Consider the following 16,882-nt stretch of genomic DNA (forward strand, 5'->3'; position numbering starts at 1 on the left):
TTTTAGTCTGATAAATTGCGTGGCACAGGTCCTGAGAAACATTTGGCACCGCTAATATGGAAATGGTTAAATACATAGAAGTACAAACATAGAAGTTATAATGGAAACAGGTTTTTCTACCCAACCAGCTGGCATTTACCCTCCACATGTACAGTCAATTGCTAGGTTCAGCTGCAACAGGAAGATTTACGGTCCTAGTGGAGTGGAAACCACTTTTCGTAGAGGATTTTGTAAATTTTCAAAATTTCTGCAAAAGTTAGAAACATTCGTCAATTGCTATCCTTCTTCCAGTACTTTTTTAATCCATTATTGATCTTCCCAGCTCAGGCAAACAGTTGATATAAATGCCATTATCCGTGCATTCAATAACGTAATTGTTACAATTTTGGGTCTGCCTTCCTGTGGGGAATGCCTGGCCTCTGCTTATCACCTGCTCACGGCAGCATAGTTGAGATTGGAAGCTCACCAGGCAGGGAGTCACAGATATGAATTTGATTACTTGCATTCCGTGGCACTGAAACGCTCCACAATACTCTTGATGAAATTTGATACTGTGAAGTTACATTCTTTAAGTGAAAATATACTTGTTAATGTTTCAAAAGGAGTTGCAGAAATGAAAGAAAACACATTTTTAAATTAGATTGATTCACTCAGTTGGAATTTGTTTTGTTGAATGTAGTATTTTGTTTAATTCTCTCCCATTTCTCCTCTATAAGGTTCCTCTAGGTCTGATCAGTGCACCTTACCCCAGTCAAAATTGCGAGTAGACCTTCTGTCCAAGGCCTCTGCCATTGTGATTCTGTACGACATGCGTAAGGGTGACCTGGGCTGATTTCCACTTCCTCCCAGTGGGGAAGCTCCAGATCTCTTTTTATTACTTCCCCAGGGTGACATTGGTTGAGATTGGAAACTTGGCTTATAGGGAGCTGTGACGTATCATCATGCCAGGCCTGCTCAACCACACTTTAAGCAAATAAACTCTTTCATAAGAGCCCTCCATTTTAGACACTAATAATCACTTTAGCAGTGGCCTTGTTCTGAAAAATGTTCTCCTTTCTGCTCTATCTTTTTCAGTTGGAGTGTAGGACACATTGTAGCACATACACCTCCATGTAGCTCTGTAATTGTCTGACATAGGGCATGATTCAAACAGTCCTGGATATCAACTTTCTGCATTCCTAATGGTGGAATATATCTGTATTGCCTGGTACTCCATCCAGCACTCAGCTAAGAACTAACATAAACCCCTGATGATGTAGAACTCAGCTGATCTCAGTCAAGGAGTGCTACAGTTGGCCTCAAAGCTCCTACAATGAAGGGAAAAATCAGTCAGGATTCCTAAAGCTGATCACAATCCAATGGCTCCTGCTGAAAAGTCTGTGCATGTGATGTCTGCTGAAGAAAGTACTGGACTCTGCTGTGATGCCCCCATTGTAGAGCAGTCTGTTGACGGTCATTGTCTAAGCTTGCATATGAAGAATGGCTATTTGGATGAAATATAGTGGAACTGAACCCAAGCAATGCTTCAGGAGAGGAGGGAAGGAACGTTAAAGAGAGTTGAAAAAAAACCTCAAAAATCCAATCAACTGAAGCAAGTGAATTTCAGTGACAGGCAAACAGGAACTCACACCTCATATTTAGAAATTAAATGTAGAATCAGTTGAACTAGTTAGTACACAATGAAAATTGAGCCTGTCATTTTTTTCTCTTATGGTTACGTGGCTTGGTTGCTGATAATAACGCTATCAAAACTAGTCTCAATGATTATTTTTGAAATATGGAGATTTGGCTGGTTATAAACGATTGCTAAATGTGTCTCAGGTTATTACATAATCAATTTTTGGCAATTGCTTGCAGACCTCTTGTACTTAATTAGAATAGTTGAGAGTGTTACTGAATAAAGTCCTGCAGCTGATGTATCGGAAGCTGCTGTGAACTCCTAATCCATTGTTTATACACAAAACAGGATATGAATTTGCATCAAATTTCCTAAGTAAAGTTTTCTCTGTTGATTTAATGAATGCCCCGAAGTGTTCTTTCTTACTTCACAATACTTACCCTGTCCTATGTAACTGTAAAAGATAACCTTCATTTCAGGTTCCTTATACGGTGCTGCCCTCTGCTTACATATAGTCAAATAACTAGTACAGTTGAACCCATGTCGATACAACTCTGATCAGATCAATCCCTTATTTAGGACAAAATTTAATTAAAGTGGAAAACAATTTTTATTGACTGCATTGTGAAATATCGAAATCAAAGTTAATTCTACCAGATCAAATTCTGATTAAGATAAAAATTTCAAGGTCCTAAACATAGTTCATGGTCAATTAAGATCAAACTCCCTGCCTTCCTTCCCACATCTCAATAATATGATAGTTGGATTACTGCGTGAAGGGATTCTCAATTTTTTAAAATAACATATTAATCTTGATAAAAACTGAGTACATTGGTGTATTCCCCTTCATTGTACACAAATGTTGCTGTTTTCTGTCCCAATATACCTTACATGTCTTTATTAAAATCCATCTGCTAATCTTTAGCTTATTTTGTTGGTCCAGATCTCACGATTGCCTATCCTTTTTCACAGGCCATATAGCTTGTTGTTATGAGCACATTTTATAATATTATTATTACTACAAGAAGCATCTTCTCCAAATTATTTATGAATAGTTGCCAGTAATTTCCACAGGGGTTCTCCTGATATCCCACTATAAGTTTGGCGGAAACCATGGAGAAATGGTGTAAATGGTTGTTTGGGCCGTTTCTATGAGGTTTCTGACAATCTGTGTATGTACAGTAAGAGAGCCAAATCCTGCAGGAATCCACTTGTCACTGCCTTCCAGATATGGCTTTGTCCATTTCTCATCACCTTTTGCATCTTGTTGCTAGGCTAGTTTTCAATCCAGATGAATAATTTACCATTAATTCCATGAATCGTAACTTTTGAATGTTTCACATGTTTACCAAATGCCATCTGAGTAAATGATATCAACTAAAACTTTCTCATATACTAGTTTAGTTACTCCTGCAGGAAGTTCAGTAGGTTAGTAAGGCATGAACTCCTGCTTCAAATTCTATAAATTACTCCACGTGGAGGTTGTATTATTTAGCATCCTGTATAATATTCTTGAAAATTTTCCCTGCTACAGATTCATCATGACTGTAGTGTGTTGATATTACAGCTTATTGCTTATTTAAAAAAGACAATATGAGGAGTAATTTTAATATAAACTGCTCCCACATCCACATCATACAAAAAAAATAGTAAAAGGAAAATCTTGCACCTAATAATCCTTATTTCATTATTGATCCTCACTTTGGAGCTCCCATTGTAGCATTGAATTGCTTCACTGATGCCAGTTACAATTTGTCAGGTTAAGCTCCATAAAAGTCAGCATCAGCATCCACAACAGTCTTGCGTAACAATCAGTATTAAGTTTCTCCAAGTTGGGCCCCCTCAGATTGGTATCCAGGTCAGTCCAAGATGCTGATTTCTGGGTTTCTTATGGGGTTAATCCCCGGATGTACTTGCAACTGGACATGCAGTAGTAGTATTCAGTATTTAGTATCAACATCACTCCCTCAATTAACTCCAAAAAGACAGTTTAACTTGTTATTCACCTCATTGCAGTGTATGGGATTATGCTGTGTGCAAAATGGCTGCTGTGTTTGGCTACTTAACAACAGTTACTACAGTTCAAAACAATTAATTATATATGAAATGTTTATTAGAGGTGTGGTAAAATTCTATATAAATACAAGCTTTTCAGGTCTTTTTTCTGACTTGGGTGCATCCCAATTGGCATCCATTTGGTTCCAGTATCTAATATCCAGAACTCCCCGTGGAGCTACTCCCTGATATGCTCCTTACCTAAGTCAGTGCTGGGAGTGGCTCTTTGGAGCAAAGATAAATTGAAAAATGGTGGAACAGCAAAACCAGTGATGCAGATGAGAATCGCTCCTTCCATGTAGGAGATTTTTTTTCATATTATTATATAAATAGGGGAATACTTTGTAATGAAAGTATTTCCCACCCCCATGCAATTGTTCTTCTTGGGTATGGATGTTAAGGGATAAACAATATTGGTTTTGTTACAGGGCTTGACAGGGTAGATGCTGAGAGACTGTTTCCCCTGGCTGCAGAGTCTAGGACCAGGGGTCATAGTCTCAAGATAAGGGGTCGGCCATTTAGAACCTAGATGAGGAAACATTTCTTCACTCAGAGGGTTGTGGATCTTTGGAATTCTCTGCCCCAGAGGGCTGTGGATGCTCAGTCGTTGAGTATATTCAAGACTGAGATCGATAGATTTTTGGACGCTAAGGGAATCAAGCAATATGGGGATAGGGCGGGAAAGTGGAGTTGAGGTTGAAGATCAGCCATGACCTTATTGAATGGTGGAGCAGGCTCGAGGGTCTGTATGGCCTACTCCTGCTCCTATTTCTTCTGTTCATATGTTACAGTTAACGAAGGGTCTTAGAAAGCATAACTCTTTCAACTGTTAACCAAATGGGAAATATAGACACTTAAAATATCCTAAAATCAAAAATTATGGTTACATTCCTAACATCTCATCAGTGGATTTCTGCATTTGATTCTCAATGACTTTTGGCAACCCTATCTGAACGCTTCTATTGGCATCCTGCAACCCCACTGCAAAAGGCTGATTTTTCTTTTGAAAAGTAGACAAGCTGACACATGGGTTGAAAAGCTGACTATCATCTATACACACTTCCAGAGCACCGTCAGAGTTACTGTTACTCCTGGCTGATACATATGTTCCATTTGAGGGTATAGTCAGTGTATATTTGGGCACATATCTATAGCATTATCCATTAACGCTGGCCGAAATCAGGACTACAACTTCGTTTCAGTGTCTGAGTATGACATTTTGTATTAGGGTGGGTTTCAGTAAGACAATACCAGGCTATTTGTAAAATTCAGGAATTAGTACAACCTCTATATTAAGTAGGGGCGGAGGAAGGATTTTGAATTCCTGTGACATCCAATCTTACAAAAATTCTGAATCAAGAGGTGAAAGGGAGGGAGGAACTTAAAACATTTACAATCACCAGGGAAAGGGTTTTGAAAAAAATATTAGAACTAAAAGCTGACAAGTCCCCAGGTCCTGACGGACTTCATCCTAGGGTCTTAAAAGAAGTGGCTGCAGAGATGGAAGATGCATTGGTATTAATTTTCCAAAATTCCCTAGATTCTGGAAGGGTCCCATCAGATTGGAAAATAGCGAATGTAACTCCTCTATTCAAGAAAGGAGGGAGACAGAAAGCAGGAAGCTACAGGCCAGTTAGCATAACATCTGTCATAGGGAAAATGCTAGAATATACTATTAAGGAGGTTATAGCAGGGCATTTAGAAAATCTAATGCAATCAGGCAGAGTCAACACGGCTTTGTGAAAGGAAAATCGTGTTTGACTAATTTATTAGAGTTCTTTGAGGAAGTAACAAGCAACGTGGATAAAGGGGATCCCGTGGATGTGGTGTACTTGGATTTCCAGAAGGCTTTTGACAAGGTGTCTCATCAAAGGCTACTACACAAAATAAGATCTCATGGTCGGGGGTAACATATTAGCATGGATAAAGGATTGGTTAGCTAACAGGAAACAGAGAATAGGCATAAATGGGTCATTTTCAGGTTGGCAAGATGAAACGAGTGATGTGCCATAGGGATAAGTGCTTAGGCCTCAACTATTTACAATCTATATCAATGAATTGGATGAAGGGACCAAATGTATGATTGCTAAATTTGCGGATGACACAAAGGTAGATAGGAAAGTAAGTTGTGAAGAGAACATAAGGAGTCTGCAAAGGGATATAGATAAAGTGAGTAGGCAAAAATTTGGCAGATGGAGTATAATGTGGGAAAATGTGAACTTGTCCACTTTGGCAGGAGGAATAGAAAAGCAGTATATTATTTAAATGGAGAGAGATTGCAGAACTCTGAGTTTCAGAGGGATCTGGGTGTCCTAGTACATGAATCACAAAAAGTTAGTATGTAGGCACAGCAAGTGATTAGGAAGGCAAATGGAATGTTGTCATTTATTGCAAGGGGAATGGAATATAAAAGTAGAGGTGTTTTGCTACAGTTGTACAGGGCATTGGTGAGACCACATCTAGGATACTGTGTGCAGTTTTGATCCCTTTATTTAAGAAGGGACATAATTGCTTTAGAGGCGGTTCAGAGAAGGTTCACTGGACTGATTCTTGGGATGAGGGGGTTATCCTATGAGGAAAGGTTGGACAAGTGGGGCCTGTATACACTGGAGTTCAGAAGAACGAGAGGTAATCTTATCGAAACAAATAAGGGGACAAGAAGGGGCAGATGCTGTGGGAGAGACTAGAACTAGGGGCCACAGTTTGAAAATAAGGAGGAAGGAGGTAAGCTCCGAAAGCTTATGATTTTCAAAAACTGTTGGACTATAACCTGGTGTTGTAAGATTCCTTACATTTAAAACGGAGATGAGGAGAAATTTTCTCTCAGGTCGTGAGTCTGTGCAACTCCCTTCCCCAGAGAGCGGTGGAGACAGGGTCATTGAATATTTTTAAGGCTGAGTCGGATAGATTCCTGATTAACAAGGGAGTCAAAGGTTATAGTAGGTAGACGGGAAAGTAGGGTTGAGGTCAGAATCAGATCAGCATGATCTTATTAAATGACAGAGCAGGCTTGAGGGGCCAAATGGCCTACTCCTGCTCTTTTTTGCCTCAGGCTGATTGGGACATTTTTTTTTGGACATTTTTTCTCTTTCTACTTCAGCTCTTAGTTCGTATGTTGTTATTCCCTTCGAAGTACGTTAGCAGAAGTAGCACTTGTCGATGGGATTCACAAGCCGTGCTGCTTCCCGGGCCGCAGGCGGCGCTGTATATTTTTGCTGTCAGTATTCTGGTGTTTCTCTGAGTGCGGCTCCACGGGGCTGCGGATTGGAACGTGCGGCGGCGCGTGCGCGATCCTGGGCCGGAGTTCGGAGGAGGGAGCAGCGCGCGATCCTGGGCCGGAGTTCGGAGGAGGGAGCAGCGCGCGATCCTGGGCCGAAGTTCGGAGGAGGGAGCAGCGCGTGCGCGATCCTGGGCCGGAGTTCGGAGGAGGGAGCAGCGCGTGCGCGATCCTGGGCCGGAGTTCGGAGGAGGGAGCAGCGCGCGATCCTGGGCCGAAGTTCGGAGGAGGGAGCAGCGCGCGATCCTGGGCCGAAGTTCGGAGGAGGGAGCAGCGCGCGATCCTGGGCCGAAGTTCGGAGGAGGGAGCAGCGCGCGGCTTGGATGTTACTTTGTCACATTTCATTCAGGAGTTCCTCAGATTCACATTGGCACCCAGGACTCAAGAGGGCAATGGAGACAACGCTAACGCATCCTCGGGTTTTCTTAGAGATCAGAAACAGCACGCAAAGCGGGCACTTAGTATTTGGGTAACTTTTTTCTTTAATGAATATATTAACTGGTGGGGTACGTTTGGAAACTTGCTTTTGGATTGAAATTTCACTAAATCGGTAAACACATCTACAAGTACGTTTGTGAACCAGGCCTTCATTAGATACGATGTGGAGATGCCGGTGATGGACTGGGGTTGACAATTGTAAACAATTTTACAACACCAAGTTATAGTCCAGCAATTTTATTTTAAATTCACAAGCTTTCGGAGATTTAAAATAAAATTGCTGGACTATAACTTGCTGGACTATAACTTGGTGTTGTAAAATTGTTTACAATTCATTAGATACATTGCAGTTGTAGTAAAGCAGCTTTATATACCTTTTGAAAAATAGATTCTTACATTTATTCAGATCTTGACCATAACTTATACTGGCGTTTTCAATGGAGGAATTGGGATTTCCTGTCGAGTAGCACTTAACAGTGAAAATTCAATGTATTGCTTTTTAGTCGATAAGCTGCATAGGAGAAAATTTAACCAGATGCACGTTGACAATTTAACGCTCCCTTAGGACAGGGCTAAAGTGTTGGCTGAGATTTCTGTTCAAGTATATAGTGGGGTTTGAACCCACAGGCAGTGTTGCCATTGTTGGAGGTGCCATCTTTTGGGATAAGCTGTTAAATCCAGACCCTGTCTGCTGGCTCAGGTGGATGCAAAAGATCTCGTGGCACAATTTGAAGAAGAGTACCTTGTTCTCCCAGTGTCCTGGTCAATATTAGTCGCTCAACCCATATTACAAAAACAGATAAATTGATTATTTATTTCACTTGCTGATAGTGTGACCTTGGTATGTACAAATTGATTACTACACTTTAAAAGTAATTCAGTGGCTTGAAACATTTGGGACATCCCGAGGATGTGAAAGATGTCATATGAATGCAAGTTTGTTCTTTCTGGATTGAAAACACCAGAAATGGATCATGTATCAGACTAGTTTAGCCACTTTCTTTTATGCATGTTCTTCTACCTGCCCCCAATCAAAAGCACACACTTTAATGGCAATAAGGAGTATAGCTATGTACTTTATCTTGGTGTTGTCACACCATGGATAGTTTCAGCACTGTCTCAAAGCAAACTGTTCTTTGGTACATTAAAACCAAGACTAAATGCACACTTATCATTCATGATTTACCAATGTTAATAGATTAGCTACAACATAGAATCATAGAAGTTACAACATGGAAACAGGCCCTTCGGCCCAACATGTCCATGTCGCCCAGTTTATACCACTAAGCTAGTCCCAATTTCCTGCACTTGGCCCATATCCCTCTATACCCAGCTTACCCATGTAACTGTCCAAATGCTTTTTAAAAGACAAAATTGTACCCGCCTCTACTACTGCCTCTGGCAGCTCGTTCCAGACACTCACCACCCTTTGAGTGAAAAAATTGCCCCTCTGGACCCTTTTGTATCTCTCCCCGCTCACCTTAAATCTATGCCCCCTCGTTATAGACTCCCCTACCTTTGGGAAAAGATTTTGACTATCGACCTTATCTATGCCCCTCATTATTTTATAGACTTCTATAAGATCACCCCTCAACCTCCTACTCTCCAGGGAAAAAAGTCTCAGTCTGTCTAACCTCTCCCTATAAGTCAAACCATCAAGTCCCGGTAGCATCCTAGTAAATCTTTTCTGCACTCTTTCTAGTTTAATAATATCCTTTCTATAATAGGGTGACCAGAACTGTACACAGTACTCCAAGTGTGGCCTCACCAATGCCCTGTACAACTTCAACAAGACATCCCAACTCCTGCATTCAATGTTCTGACCAATGAAACCAAGCATGCCGAATGCCTTCTTCACCACCCTATCCACCTGTGACTCCACTTTCAAGGAGCTATGAACCTGTACTCCTAGATCTCTTTGTTCTATAATTCTCCCCAACGCCCTACCATTAACGGAGTAGGTCCTGGCCCGATTCGATCTACCAAAATGCATCACCTCACATTTATCTAAATTAAACTCCATCTGCCATTCATCGGCCCACTGGCCCAATTTATCAAGATCCCATTACAGTTAGAAAAAAAAGAAACCTAACATGCCAAATATCAATAATACACTATGAAAATAGTGATAAACACTCAGTTCCTTTTGAAAGTGAAGAAGAGCTAGTAATGAAGGTAAACTGGGTATTCTCTGCCTCTCCAACACCATTCTCAAACCCTCCAATGCTTTTAAGCTGCAATTTCCTCCAGTTAATGTTGGAACGACCAAAGCTATCATCTTTGGCTCTAGCCACCGATTCTACCAGACTATTTGTAACCTCAGCTTCCTGTTTGACCCCAAGTTGAGCTTCTGACCCCCATATCCTCTCCATCACAAAGAATGCCTACAGCTGCCTCTTTAATGCTGAAACCATTCACCATGCCTTTTGTCACCTCCAGGCTCGAATTTTCCAATGTTCTCCTGGCCAGTGCCTCATCCTCTACGTCCCATAAATTTCAGCTCATCCAAAGATCTGCAGTCTGTAACCTGTCCTGCATTGTCCTGGCTGACTTACATTGGTTCCTGGTTCCCTAGCACCTCAAAATTACAATTCTCGTCCTTGTGTTCAAATCCTTCCATGGCCTTACCCTTCCCTATCTCTGTAACCTCCTCCAGCCATACTGCACCCTCTCTTCTGAACTATCTGTTCCTCTGACTCTGGCCTCTTGTGCATCCCTCCCCTTCAGCTCACCATTGGCGACCGTGCTCTGGAATTCCCTCCCTAAACTCCTCCGCATCTCCACCTCTCCGTTTTCCTTTAAGACCCTCAAAATCCACCTCTTTCACCAAGCTTCTAAATCTCCTTCCTTGGTTGAGCATCCATTATTCTGATTATTGCTCTGTGACTAGGCTTGTATTCTCTTGAGTATAGAAAATTAAGGGGTGATCTAATTGAGGATAAACTATGTCCTCTGATGAAGGAGTCCAGAATAAGGGGGCATAACCTTAAAATTAGAGCCAGGCCGTTCAGCGGTGATGTCAGGAAACACTTCTTCACACAAAGGGCAGTGGAAATCTGGAACTCTCTCCTCAAAAAGCTGTTGAGGCTGGGGGTCAATTGAAAATTTCAAAACTGAGAGTGATAGATTTTTGTTAGGCAAGGGTATTAAGGGTCACGGAACCAAGGCGGGTAGATGGAGTTAAGAAACAGATCAGCCATGATCTAATTGAATGGCGGAACAGGCTCGAGGGGCTGAATGCTTACTCCTGTTCCTGTGAAGTACCATTAGATGTTTTTCAATGATAAAGCCGCTATATAGATGCAAGTTATTGTTGGAATTTGTTTCCGTGGCTTTAATACTCTTTATATCGCATAAACTATCTTACAGCTGTCCACAAATCTGTCTGCTGTTTGAAAATCCTGGAAACAAGATAGGTTGTTGAATTCATACGTCTATTTTACCTCAAATATCTTGAGTAGGGAACATGTCTGAAGGTTCTGATCTGTGACAATATAAACAGGAAAAATGATCTTGAGGAAATGTCACCAGCTGCTGTTCAAATTGAAGCAACATATTTACGACGTCATCTCTATACAACATGGTCTCCTGGGTGGTGTAGTGGATCATTCAGGATGATTGATAGTTGGATGTTGAGATGGTGGGACCAAAGATTTTCAGGGCGGTTGAGCCAAATGCGCAGAATAACCCTCTTTGTACTTTTCTTTGTGATTTTTGTACCAAAAAACAAATCAAAGTTGCAGAATGATTAGACCTGGGGTAAAGTTTGGAGCAAAAAAAAAAGTTGAATCTAAAATATTACTTTGCCTTTCTCTTGCCAGACAGACAAGGAGGACCAGGCAGGTAGTGCAGGAGTCCCCTGAGGGCATCTCACTCTCCAGCCAGTATTCCGTTCTGGGGAGTGCAGCCAGAGCCAAGACCAGAGCACCATGGGTGGCTCAGCTATACAACGGGGGAGGAGAAAGGTCGCGAGAGCAATTGTGAGAGGGGATTCTATAGTTAGGGGAGCAGACAGGAGTTTCTGCGGCCGCAAACGTGACTCCAGGATGGTATGTTGCCTCCCTGGTGCCAGGGTCAAGGATGTCACTGAGCGGCTGCAGGACATTCTGAAGGGGGAGAGTGAACAGCCAGAGGTCGTGGTACATATCGGTACCAATAACATAGGTTAAAAAGAGGGATGAGGTCCTGCAAGCAGAATATAAGGAGTTAAGAAATAAGTTTAAAAAGCAGGACCTCAAGGGTAGTAATCTCAGGATTACTCCCAGTGCCACGTGCTAGTGAGTATTGGAATAGGAGAATAGACCAGATGAATGTGTGGCTGGAGGGTTGGGTGCAGGAGGGAGGGATTTAGATTCCTGAGGAATTGGGACCGATTCTGGGGAAGGTGGGACCTGTACAAGCCGGAGGGGTTGCACCTCAACAGATCCAAGACTAATATCCGTGCAGGGGGGTTTGCTACTGCTGTTGGGGAGGGTTTAAACGAGAGTGGCAGGGGGATGGGAACCTGAGCCGGGAGTCAGAAGAGAGTAAAGTTGAAAGCAGCAAGAGAGGGGAGGACCCAGGGGAAATTTACAATACAAATAGTTGTTCAAGAACAAGTGAAAGGGAAAAGCGTAGAGCAGCAGAAAGAGAGTGTGCTTCAGACACTACAGATAAAGTGAAAACTAGAAGGTGTAAAGCGATTAATCCAGCATCAAAGCTGAAGGACAGGCTAGGGTGCGTGGCCCAACTAAGAGTTCTATATACAAACGCAAGGAGTATAAGGAATAAATTAAATGAACTACAGGCACAAATTCAAATTGGAGGGTATGACATGATGGTTATTACTGAGACATGGCTGCAGGATGGTCAGGATTGGGACCTAAATATACCAGGTTATAAGGTTTACAGGAGAGATAGGGAAAATGGAAGAGGGGGAGGAGTAGCCTTAATGATAAGAGATGAAATCACTTCAATGATAAAGGAGGATATAACGAGACTTTATGGGTTGAATTGAGAAATAGGAAAGGATCTAAGACTATAGTGGGAGTTGTGTATAGGACCCCTGGCAGCAACTCTGAAGTGCTAGATTGGGTAAATGCAGAGATTAGATAAGCGTGTAAGAAAGGCATAGTGGTCTTAATGGGGGACTTTAACCTTCACATAGATTGGGGAAAGCAGACAAGCAACTGTCAGAAAGGTAGTGAATTTCTTGAGTGTGTCTGGGATAGTTTCCTACAGCAGTATGTCCTGGAGGCAACAAGGCGGCAAGCCATACTAGATTTAGTAATAAGTAATGAACCAGATTTAATTAACAGCTTAACTGTGCGTGAACATCTATCCAGTAGCGATCATAACATGATCGAGTTCAAGGTAGTGTTTGAAAGGGAAAAAAGTGAATTAACTGATATGATTCTAGACTTGGGTAAGGCCAACTTCAATGGGATGCGACAGAGACTGTCCACAGTAAACTGGGCAAATCTGTTAATGAGTAAAACGACTGATGATCAGTGGGAAATGATTAAAGAAACATTTAACGTGATACAGAACCAATTTATACCCCTGAGGGGCAAGAACTCTACTTGCCAAAAAAAAACAGCCATGGACAACTAAAGAGGTAAGGGACAGTATAAGACATAAGGAAAGGGGGTACAAAAAGGCAAAAAATGGCACAGATCCTGGCGAATGGGAAAGATACAAAGATCAACAAAGGGTCACAAAACAGATAGTAAGAGCTACAAAAAGAGAGTATGAAAAGAAACTTGCAAGGAATATCAAAACCAACCCAAAGAACTTTTATAGTTACATTAGGGGTTAAATTCGATAATTTAGAAATGCAGGCAGCAGGCCCAGCTGCGCTGTTGAGTGGCTGCTGACCAGCAGGGGGCCCCCGAAATCACATGAGTGGCTCGCATCATGAAAAGGCAGCCTGCACTTCCTATATGCAAAATATAAGACACGGGTCCGCACAGAGTCTGAACAGAGATCTGGTCAGGAGCAGTCAGGAGCCCCTTAAAAACTGAAAGTGGGGATATTGTCATTGACAGTGGGGAAATGGCGGACATGTTGAATAATTACTTTGCGTCAGTATTTAGAGTAGAAAAAGAGGACAGCATGCCGGAAATCCCAAGAAAACTAATATTGAATCGGGGACAGGGTCTCAATAAAATTAATATAAGTAAAGCAACAGTAATGAAGAAAATAATAGCACTAAAGAGTGACAAATCCCCAGGACCAGATGGTTTCCATCCCAGCGTTTTAAAGGAAGTAGGTGAGCACATTGCAGATGCCCTAACTATAATCTTTCAAAGTTCTCCAGATTCAGGAACCGTCCCTCTAGATTGAAAAATTGCACATGTCACTCCGCTTTTTAAGAAAGGAGAGAGAGGGAAACCAGGGAATTATAGACCAATTAGCCTAACATCTGTTGTGGGGAAAATGCTGGAGTCTATAATTAAGGATAGTGTGACTGAACACCTTGAGAATTTTCAGTTAATCAGAGAGAGCCAGTATGGATTTGTGAAAGGTAGGTTGTGCCTGACAAACCTGATTGAATTTTTTGAAGAGGTGACTAAAGTAGTGGACAGGGGAATGTCAATGGATGTTATTTATATGGACTTCCAGAAGGCATTTGATAAAGTCCCACATAAGAGACTGTTAGCTAAGATAGAAGCCCATGGAATCGAGGGAAAAGTATGGACTTGGTTAGGAAGTTGGCTGAGCGAAAGGCGACAGAGAGTAGGGATAATGGGTAAGCACTCACATTGGCAGGATGTGACTAGTGGAGTCCCACAGGGATCTGTCTTGGGGCCTCAATTATTCACAATATTTATTAACGACTTAGATGAAGGCATAGAAAGTCTCATGTCTAAGTTTGCCAATGACACAAAGATTGGTGGCATTGTAAGCAGTGTAGATGAAAACATAAAATTACAAAGGGATATTGATAGATTAGGTGAATGGACAAAACTGTGGCAAATGGAATTTCAATGTAGACAAATGTGAGGTCATCCACTTTGGACCAAAAAAGGATAGAACAGGGTGCTTTCAAAATGGTAAAAAGTTAAAAACAGTGGATGTCCAAAGGGACTTAGGGGTTCAGGTACATAGATCATTGAAGTGTCATGAACAGGTGCAAAAAATAATCAATAAGGCTAATGGAATGCTGGCCTTTATATCTAGAGGACTAGAGTGCAAGAGGGCAGAAGTCATGCTGCAGCTATACAAAACCCTGGTTAGACTGCACCTGGAGTACTGTGAGCAGTTCTGGGCACCGCACTTTCGGAAGGACATATTGGCCTTGGAGGGAGTGCAGCGTAGGTTTACTAGAATGATACCTGGACTTCAAGGATTAAGTTACAAGGAGAGATTACACAAATTGGGGTTGTATTCTCTGGAGTTTCGATGGTTAAGGGGAACAGATAGAGAGAAACTATTTCTGCTGGTTGGGGATTTTAGGAGTAGGGGGCACAGTCTAAAAATTAGAGCCAGACCTTTCAGGAGTGAGATTAGAAAACACTTCTGCACACACAGGGTGGTAGAAGTTTGGAACTTTCTTCTGCAAACGGCAATTGATGCCAGCTCAATTGCTAAATTTAAATCTGAGATAGATAGCTTTTGGCAACCAAAGGTATTAAGGGATATGGGCCAAAGGCAGGTATATGGAGTTAGATCACAGATCAGCCATGATCTTATCAAATGGCGGAGCAGGCTCGAGGGGCTGAATGGTCTACTCCTGTTCCTATGTTTTTAGAATGGTACAGCACAGAAACAAGCCATCTGGGCCAGCGTATTTTTCCACTTAAGCCACTTAATCTATCTCACACTCTTGCTAACTCCTCATAATTCTCTTTTTCAAGCAACTATCAAATTTCCTTTTCAAAGAGTTTATGGACTCTGCTTCAGCAATGGTTTCTGGTAGAGAATTCTACATTCTAATCTACGTCCATGTAAAGAAATGTTTTCTAAACTCCCCTTTGATTGTTTTTGTAATTATCTAAACTTTGTGCCTTCTTATTACTGCCTAATCAATCAGCAAAAACAATCTGTCACCTTAGCATAACTCTTCATAATCTTGAATGTAAAGAATCTTACAACACCAGGTTATCGTCCAACAATTTTATTTGAAAATCACAAGCTTTCGGAGGCTTTCTCCTTCGTCAGGTGAATGTGGGAATCCTTGAACGTTTCGCATTTATAGTCAGAGAACAATGCCTGGTGATTACAGATAATCTTTCCAACTGCCCGTTGTCAAGGCAATCAAAGTGTTCAGACAGAGAGGTGTTACCTACAGGACCACCGAATATACAAACGGCCAGAACACAAAACAGAGAGAGGGATAAACATCCGAAAGGAAGAGAAAGACAGAGAATGACCCGTTGTATTAAAAACAGATATCTTTTACTCGCTGGTGGGGTTACGTGTAGTGTGACATGAACCCAAGATCACGGTTGAGGCCGTCCTCATGGGTGCGGAACTTGGCTATCAATTTCTGCTCGACGATTTTGCGTTGTCGTGTGTCTCGAAGGCCGCCTTGGAGAACGCTTACCCGAAGATCGGTGGCTGAATATCCTTGACTGCTGAAGTGTTCCCCGACTGGGAGGGAACCCTCCTGTCTGGCGATTGTTGCGCGGTGTCCGTTCATCCGTTGTCGCAGTGTCTGCATGGTCTCGCCAATGTACCATGCTCCGGGGCATCCTTTCCTGCAACGTATGAGGTAGACAACGTTGGCCGAGTCACAGGAGTATGAACCATGTACCTGGTGGGTGGTGTCCTCTCGTGTGATGGCGATATCTGTGTCGATGATCTGGCATGTCTTGCAGAGGTTGCCGTGGCAGGGTTGTGTGGTGTCGTGGATGCTGTTCTCCTGAAAGCTGGGTAATTTGCTGCGAACGATGGTCTGTTTGAGGTTGGGTGGCTGTTTGAAGGCGAGTAGTGGAGGTGTGGGGATGGCCTTAGCGAGGTGTTCGTCGTCATCAATGACATGTTGAAGGCTGCATGGCGTAGTTTCTCCGCTCCGGGGAAGTACTGGACGACGAAGGGTACTCTGTTGGTTGCGTCCCGTGTTAGTCTTCTGAGGAGGTCTATGCGATTTTTCGCTGTGGCCCGTCGGAACTGTCGATCGACGAGTCGAGCGTCATATCCCGTTCTTACGAGGGCGTCTTTCAGCGTCTGTCGGTGTCCATCGCGTTCCTCCTCGTCTGAGCAGATCCTGTGTATTCGCAGGGCCTGTCCATAGGGGATGGCCTCTTTGACGTGGTTAGGGTGGAAGCTGGAGAAGTGGAGCATCGTGAGGTTGTCCGTGGGCTTGCGGTAGAGTGAGGTGCTGAGGTGCCGGTCTTTGATGGAGATTCGTGTGTCCAAGAAAGAAACCGATTCTGAGGAGTAGTCCATGGTGAGCTTGATGGTGGGATGGAACTTGTTGATGTTATCGTGTAGTCTCTTCAGTGATTCTTCGCCGTGGGTCCATAGAAAGAAAATGTCGTCGATGTATCTGGTGTATAGCGTTGGTTGGA

At 42.5% G+C, this 16,882-nt stretch overlaps 1 protein-coding gene across 5 annotated transcripts in view; it reads left to right on the top strand.

The window, feature by feature from the left end:
- The first annotated feature begins 6,956 nt into the window (after positions 1 to 6,956).
- Positions 6,957 to 16,882, top strand: part of ube3d (ubiquitin protein ligase E3D) — a 228,799-nt gene continuing 218,873 nt past the window's right edge. For 2 of the 5 annotated variants that reach the window (XM_067984912.1, XM_067984915.1), the window contains exon 1: positions 6,958 to 7,419. In XM_067984912.1, coding sequence (XP_067841013.1) covers positions 7,274 to 7,419 — 146 coding nt within the window. In that variant the 5' untranslated portion in view covers positions 6,958 to 7,273. Of the gene's footprint in view, positions 7,420 to 16,882 lie in introns of all 5 variants that reach the window. The other 3 variants (XM_067984914.1, XM_067984916.1, XM_067984913.1) reach the window with 3 other exon arrangements.

The sequence above is a fragment of the Heptranchias perlo genome, chromosome 5 (assembly GCF_035084215.1).
Source record: "Heptranchias perlo isolate sHepPer1 chromosome 5, sHepPer1.hap1, whole genome shotgun sequence".
In the NCBI taxonomy this organism is placed as follows: Eukaryota; Metazoa; Chordata; class Chondrichthyes; order Hexanchiformes; family Hexanchidae; genus Heptranchias; species Heptranchias perlo.